This window comes from Centrocercus urophasianus, unplaced genomic scaffold, assembly GCF_019232065.1.
Source record: "Centrocercus urophasianus isolate 14NV4802_14NV808 unplaced genomic scaffold, USGS_Curo_1.0 seq_11, whole genome shotgun sequence".
NCBI lineage: Eukaryota > Metazoa > Chordata > Aves > Galliformes > Phasianidae > Centrocercus > Centrocercus urophasianus.
In genome coordinates this window covers 19,755,342-19,763,089 of record NW_024884253.1, presented here as the reverse complement: position 1 = coordinate 19,763,089, position 7,748 = coordinate 19,755,342, and the positions used below count along the sequence as shown (strand labels likewise).

General features: G+C 44.2%; 1 protein-coding gene across 1 annotated transcript; it reads right to left on the bottom strand.

The window, feature by feature from the left end:
* Nucleotides 1-1,042: 1,042 nt before the first annotated feature.
* On the bottom strand, nt 1,043-6,981 carry LOC122155204 (cytochrome c oxidase subunit 6C). Its single transcript, XM_042809029.1, has 4 exons — nt 6,900-6,981; nt 6,123-6,250; nt 3,913-4,051; nt 1,043-1,176 (listed from the first exon to the last, which is right to left on the bottom strand). The coding sequence occupies exons 1-3, from the start codon at nt 6,967-6,969 to the stop codon at nt 3,932-3,934; spliced, it is 318 nt and encodes a 105-aa protein (XP_042664963.1). The 5' UTR covers nt 6,970-6,981; the 3' UTR covers nt 1,043-1,176; nt 3,913-3,931.
* Between the last annotated feature and the right edge of the window lie 767 nt (nt 6,982-7,748).

The following is a 7,748-nucleotide window of genomic DNA, read 5'->3' as shown; positions in this document are numbered from 1 at the left end:
TTTGCAATTGTTAAACTTCGGTTTACATTCATAGGAGCGGGGGTATTTTGATTACTAGATGGTTTCCCCTTCCACCACTAATGTCAAATTCTTTCTTTGGTCAAAAGAAACACTGCACGTACTGAAAGTTTAAAGAAAATCCCATGTTGCTCCATATAAGTGTTCTGGATCAAATACATTATTTACATGCTTTCATTAGTCCAAATGCTGCTCACAGTTACCTATTAAGTTAAGTAGTTAATGATCCATTTAGAATAAGACTTACTCCAAACAGGATTTGAACTGAAGACCTTCAAATACAACACAGATGGCTTAATTTGTCATGCTTCTTCATACAAAGCCTTCCCTTCTTTCACGTGATCAGCTTTGACTCCTTTCATAGTACCCACATTCAGCAATCAAGAGCTTCAGCCACACACACACACACACACACATATATACACATACATACATACATATATACATAAATATATACTTTCAACCTCAGCTACAGGCAATGCACACAGCATGTTTCCTGTGACAATAACAAAGCAGAAGGTAATTGCATCAGGTCTTGGACTGTAGCCCCTTGTACATCAAATACATGTGAATACACTTGCAGCTTAATTTCCCAACTGCAGTTACATACCATGTACAAGAGTGGTCATTTGCATACTTTCTAAGTCTTGATGTAACACTTTGGAAGGAAGACAAAGCAATGGCAGCAAAGCTATGAAAGTTGGCTGATACATTTCCAGAATCCCCAACAATTTTTTCATCTCAATGTTAGTTCACTTCTGAAGGCAGAGACCCTCCCAGAAATCCAGCCTCTCCCTTGCTGTAACAACTATCACCTTGCACATTCCCATCAGCAGCAAAGACAACCCAGCCACCATTGTCTAAGAACGTACTCGATCAAATTTGGAATTTGGCCAAAGTAAAGATACAAATAACTCCCAGCAGACAGAAAATTAGCCTTGGGGCTCTAGAACAATTTATGAAGACTTTCCACCACTCTTTCCGGTACGTAAGCATTCTGACCATTAATGAAGACAATTAAGCATCGCAGACGTACGTATTTTATTTATTGAGATACATTAGAGCACATCATATGCTGAAGTACATTACACTTTGTAATTCAGAGAACACGTAAGGTTCAGTCCTTAAGTCTCCTTAGGCTGAAGGGGATCTGTGGATCTGCAAGATAAAAAGAAATTAAGTTATGCTGGACAAACTTCATACTCCCAGTAAAGACATCAGTAGGTAGGAAAGCAAAGCAATAGAGAGAAATGTTTATGTGGTAGTTTAGTCTAGAGGAATTCCCTCTGTTATTTCCTGACAGTTTAAGATTCACACACCCTTCATGTGGCAAACAGAAGTGAAACATGGAACAAATCAAGAGCTGGAACAATCCTGCACAGCACGTCAGATTCACTATACATGCAGCACTGATAACTGAATCAATCTTGCTAAGGGCCTGAAAGAGAAAGGAATGCAACTTTCAGAGAGAAGCCAGAGAGGAAACAAGTGGTGTAGGCAACCTACCAAGGAAGGAAGAAAACCAAATTCAAATTGCTTCTCCACATTATATTGAACACAATCCAACACCAGCTGTGTTCCAGGACAAGAGTCATGCAAGTGGTTAGCACCAAATTCTTAGCTTGCCCCTTTATTATATTGCAGAGGAGACTCTAGAGGTAGGACACTCCCCAGACCCATACTTAGTTTCCTTTATCAGTACCTTCACACAGTCTGTGCCAGTAGCTGAAACTGTAAATCCATGCACAAACACTACGTCCTTCACATCCCAGCAGGAACAAAGTCGGTGCAGCATTCCAAACAAGCACCTTTACTAACAAATCCCCCTCCCCATGTACCGCCTGCTCAGTTTCAGGGGTAAGCACTGATTCCAGAGTGAGTACTAAATGAAGTTAAAGCACTGTATTTACTGCCCCATACAGAATATATTCCAATAAAATGAGAGCAGCTGTAGAATATGTATGACCACTGTACCCTTTAGATAACCGTACAAAAAAACCCATCAAATTCAACCTCCAACTTCCATAAATAACATTTAAATTTCTGAGGGAAATGAAAATGTCTTCCATCTGTTTTGTGTACTTGTCCTTCTCACAGACTTTTTAGACTATTTGAAACAGTGGCTTTGTTTGCTCCTTCCTCCTACTATTCTGTAGAAAAATACAAATTCTTACGTAAGAGGGAGAAGGAATAAAAAGCACCAGCAATTAAAACAAACAAAATGACATGTAAAGATTTATCTTTCACATTTTCTTTTGAGATGGTGCAATTAAGGAATGGAAGAAATGTTTAGGAAACATTTAATTTTAACAGGTGCACACAATGTGTAACTTGATTTTTTTTAAGCCCCAAATGGGAACATAAGTAGAGGGGAGTTCTACTCGTACAGAAAAATCCTGTTCATGATTCCAATTAAATATTTAACATGGATCACTGTTGACAGTGTTTGTTTCAAATGGTTTTACCACCAGATGGCCTTTCCGAACACTCTGATGAAGGCCACCTGACTAAAGAATGCAATCCAGTGTCTAGGAAAGTTAGAAAGTCCTTATTTGTTAGCAAGGACCAAACGAGAGGCAGAATTACTGAGATTAAAACCAAGTAAATTTGTCATTTTTTTATTTACCTTTTCTGGAGTCATTACCACTAGAGCAAAGGCACTCTTTCCTCCAGGGGAAAGGAAGAAAAAAAGATCTGTACAATGACTTAGATAGCTGGAGCTCTGCTTCTGTTACACAGATAGGTCTAGATTGTCACACGACAAAGTTTCTTGCTAACAGTGTTAAGTACAAATGTTTTATTCAATCTTGCTGCTTCAAGCAAACAGGCTGAGAAAATCCAGCTGGACAGGATAATTAGAGCCACAGATTATCACGTAATGATCACAATATGAAAACATTCCAAAAGAATGAAAAAGCTATCATCCCAGATTAGTCTGGAGTCATTTTAAGAGAAGCAGAGAACTCAGGGTCAGAAATCCCAATGAAAAAGGGGGGAGGAATTTTTCGTTGTCACATCACGAGCCTGCGCAGTTGGCTGCGTGCTTATTAATAACTGTAACAAGGCTGAAATCAAGACTTTTTCCCAGTGTTACAATAAGAAGGAAGGAGAACAGAGTTTGGCAGTGCTCATACAAAAGGCAGCACAGTAAGCACTGTGAGAAGAGAACCCTGAACAAAGCTCTATTGCTGAATGCAGCAAGGCAAAAATCTGAATCTCAGTACACAGGACACTGCATGCTAGAGTGATTTTTTTTAAATGCACCTATTCACATGTATTTAAATATAGGTATTTAATACATGCATGTATGTATGTATGCATGCTTCCCCTCATAAATAGTTATCTTTCCCCTCTAACCAGCCCCAAAAGACAAAAGGATGTGTGGAAGCTGTCTCTACTTCTCACATAGAGATCAGTGCAGAGAGGGAGAAACAGCCTTTCCATTTTCTTCTTCTGTACCACAGGCACCACAAGTAGTGCGTTTTGATAGCCCAGAGTTAAGCAATTCAAGATGTGACCACATCAATATAATCGTGGTATCAGGAAAGTCTTACATGAAAGCTCTGCTTCCTCTCCATGCAAGGACAGAACTGCTTGGAACACTGCTGCATGAGGAGGGGAAGGCCTGGCACCACTCTGCAGGTCTGCTGTAGCTGACACATTTGATCACCCAAAAGATATTCAGGAGATTCCCATTCTGCTGTTACTCCCTAGTCTCAGCTCCTATGCTTCTTTATGATTTTATTACCCACAGCTCCTCTGTGTGAAGAGCACAACTATATCTTCTTTTCTCTGAGAGCACTTTTCTAACAGAAAAGGAAGAAGCGCAAAAGGGAGCACAATGTTTCACTAAAACAATCCAAACTTCTCTTCTGATACAGAGTAGCTTATTACCTGAAAATGCAGATTACGGTCATTTGGGTGGTGCAGACTCAAACACACCAGCTGCTCTCATGGCTTCAAAGTCCTTCATGGGATCATAGTTTTTATAGAACTCTGCATAAGCTTTTTTTCTGGGTTCAGCAACTCCAAACTGGAAAGTAACACACAGAAAATTAAAGCTCGCAAAGCTTTACAGGTGGCACTGGGTTTGCTTGGTTGGCTTTGCTTTCTTGCTACCACTGCTATGATTTTAGCAGTGGGTATCAGTCTAAACAGCCTCAAGTTCAATGATAGAAGGTAGTAAAAGTTGCCTTGTTCCCATTCAAATCCACAGTTCAGACTTCCTAACTGTTGGTCTGTAAAATAACATCTACAGTGAAACCTTAAAGAGACAGCTATACTGATAGCCAACCTCTGATAGTTGTACCCATAACACAAACTGTTATGGCAAGTTCTGAGTATGCCTCAGATATACAGTGGACAGCTGCACAACTGTAACTCCAAGTCAAATGGCATCCCAAAATAATTGACTACAGTTCAGCTACACTGCAGGATAAACTATGGAAGTCTAGTAACATGCTCCTTGGGTACTCACTCAATTGAGGCACAAGGATATGCTCAAAAAGCCAAAAAAAAGTATGAAGGTCAAAGCGGGTTTGTCTAACAGCAGTGAACAAGTAACAGTAAATTACTACTGACATCAGTTACTTGTTCTAAACATGGTCCACTGCCTTCCTAAAGTGTTAATGTAAGGCTGCCACATGAGTATAAAACCACAGACTGTTGAAGGACATTGCAAATTTCATCACAAACAAGCCTGCCTACCTCTCATCAGATGTGTTAAGTGGATGCTGAGCATTAACTGTGCAAGCTTATGGTTTCTAATGGGTGTTTGTTGGTCTCCACAGAGTCTGACAGTGTTGATTTTGTGATAAGCTGACATTAAGTTAATTTTGGATCATAGAATCACAGAATGGCCTGGGTTGAAAAGGACCACAAGGATCATCCAGTTTCAACCCCCTGCTGTGTGCAGGGTCGCCTACCACCAGACCAGGCTGCCCAGAGCCACATCCAGCCTGGCCTTGAATGCCTCCAGGGATGGGGCATCCACAACCTCCTTGGGCAACCTGTTCCAGTGTGTCACCACCCTCTGTGTGAAAAACTTCCCCCTAATATCTGACCTAAACCTCCCCTGTCTCAGTTTAAAACCATTCCCCCTTGTACTATCACTACCCACCCCCATAACAATCGTACCCTGTCCTGTTTATATGCTCCCTTCAAGTATTGGAAGGCCATAGTGTGGTCTACCCGGAGCCTTCTCTGGCGTATATAAATGCTGCTAATAGTGCATGCATATGTTCAGTAGGTGAAACAAGATCCAGTTCTTCCATGAAATTCACGGAATTTATGTTTCCTAATTCCCTATGATACAAATGTAACATGCAAGATCCCAGAAGTACTTTTTTTCTTTGTCAGAAGGCAAAGTACCAAGCAGGATTATTCTGGAAGCACAAAGTTCCATTTCTACATGCTGCTTCAAAAGAAAAAGGCCACAGTAGTCCTCCCACACCTCAGCATAATGGGCAGCCTTTGCGGTTTGTTTACGAGTATGGTTTCTAAAGTCAATCTAAAGATAAAGTAAGAACTCCCAAGTATCTCTGATACCATGACAAAATCACAAGCGATCTAAAGTTAACGTGAGGAGCATCACTTCTGTGAAATCATCACAAGCAGCCCAGGACAAGGAGACTTCAGGTTAAACTGTCACCAACTGCATGATTTTGAACAACGTAAGGCATCAGGTTATTCAGATCACTTCTTCACATGAAGATTACAAAGACTTATTTGTATTCTGGGAGCATGCTTACAGAAATACATTACTAAAGCTCCAACCCTAGCCTGGCCATTCAGTGATTCTGCGAAAGTTTTCTTGTGAAAAAGCTCAGTGAAGCAGCATCATAAATTTTATGCTCCAGTGAGGCTAGTTTATAACCGAATTAATCATGATCACAGAATCATAGAACCACCAAGGTTGGAAAAGACCCACAGGATCACTCAGTCCAACCATCCACCCATCACCAATAGTTCCCACTAACCCATGTCCCTCAACACAACGCCCAAACATTTCTTGAACACCTCCAGTGTTGGTAACTCCACCACCTCCCTGGGCAGCCCATTCCAGTGCCCGACTTGTGATCTCACCTTGTACAGACTGATCTCACCTTGTACAATGCCGCACATCCGACAGACACAAAAAATGCCCCTAACAAGTGAAACTTCATCCGCCTGGCCAAAAGGCGGCGCATCTGCGGCTTAGGCAACAGCGCGGAGGACATGCTGACCGTATTTCCTAAAAGAGCAAACAAACAAAACAAAACAAAACAAAAAAAAAAAAAAAATAAAAAGGAAGAGACAAGTTCTACTTCAATAACCTTCTGTCACTTTGCTTGAGAAAGGTCTGTGTCGTGAAACAACCATCGGCACAACATAAGCATAGAAACCCTATTCAATACCTAAGGGGCAGCATTCAAGGACAACGTGACGGTGACGAACCCGAATGCCCTTACACTTTTTCCAGCCGGCTCTCAAGGCAGCACGGCTGGCCCCGCCTGCTGCCTGCTCCCTTCCCTGCCGGACCTACCACTCCATGCTAAATATGTGGAGATAGAGAGGAAGGCATCCGCAAACCGCATCCTAAGGGCAACCACGGCGACCCGGCCCCGCCCCGCGACCCCTCGAGGCTCAAGCACACCGCTGTGACGGGACGGAGGGCCCGCAGCGCCGGGGAAGGACTCAGACCAGCCTCGCCGTGCTGCCTCTCTCACCGAAGGCGCCCGCCGGCGCAGGGCCCGTCCCCGCCAGCCCGAGGGACGCGCAGAGGTCACGGGCTGCGGCGGCGGAGCGGCTGCTGGCGGCCCTCAGAGAGAGAGAGCGGGAGGAGCTCCGGGCGGGAGGAGGCCCGGCGGCGCGAGCAGCGGGGGGCGCGAGCGGGGCCTCACCTCGACGCGAGCCCACCAACGTCCTTCCGCCCTCCGGCCACGCACCCTCTGCGGCTCCACCACTGCGCATGCGCGGGTAGGGCCGCCTCGCTACGGCGAGCGATTCAGCTCACAGCTCGCCGTGCGCGCGCGCTGCCCGAGGCGGGACGGGGGGAGGATTGGGCAGCGTGCGGGGGGAACGTGCGTGGTTGTGTGCGGCGGTTCTGAAGGACGCTTGGAGTGATGCTGCTGCGCTGAAAAGGCCCTTCCCTCACCTCTTTCCCTCGGACAAATGGCTGTGCTACCAGAATACGTGAAATGACATTTACAGGGTGTGCTAAGAACAAACAGCACACTTAGAAACAAATTGAGCTATTTGTAATCGCAGAATTGTAAGAGTTGGAAGGGAGCTCTGAAGATCATCTGGTCCAACCTGCTGCTACTGCAGGTTCCCAAGAGTAGATTACACAGGAAAGTATCCAGGCATGTTTTGAGTATCCCAGAGAAGGAGACCCACAACATCTGTGTGCAGCCCGTTCCAGGGCTCTGTCACCTTCACAGCAAGAAAGCTTTTTCTTGTGTTCAGTTGGAACTTCCTGTGTTCCGCTTTGTGCCCACTGCCACTTGTCCTGCCTTTGGGCACTACTGGAAAGAGCCTGGCCCCATTCACTCGACTGCCACCCTTTAGATATTTATAAGCATTGATAATCCTTTCTGTACATCCTTTCTTTGTACCTTCTCAATCTTGTGTTTTGCCTCGGGTTTCCACATCACCACCTGTGTGTGGTGGCGTCACTGCTTTTATTCCTGGTAGCCTCCATGGAATTTACACCGAGTGCAGTAGATGCCACGAAAGCCTGAAGGCCCCCT

What these genes read in the sequence shown, in the direction of transcription:
- LOC122155204 (XM_042809029.1), bottom strand. Translation starts at nt 6,969, where the DNA reads ATGCGCAGTGGTGGAGCCGCAGAGGGTGCGTGGCCGGAGGGCGGAAGG. An exon ending in GTTGGTGGGCTCGCGTCGAG is followed by an intron (nt 6,251 to 6,899) that starts GTGAGGCCCCGC and finishes TTGCTCTTTTAG; the next exon opens with GAAATACGGTCAGCATGTCC. An exon ending in GATGTGCGGCATTGTACAAG is followed by an intron (nt 4,052 to 6,122) that starts GTGAGATCAGTC and finishes GTTACTTTCCAG; the next exon opens with TTTGGAGTTGCTGAACCCAG.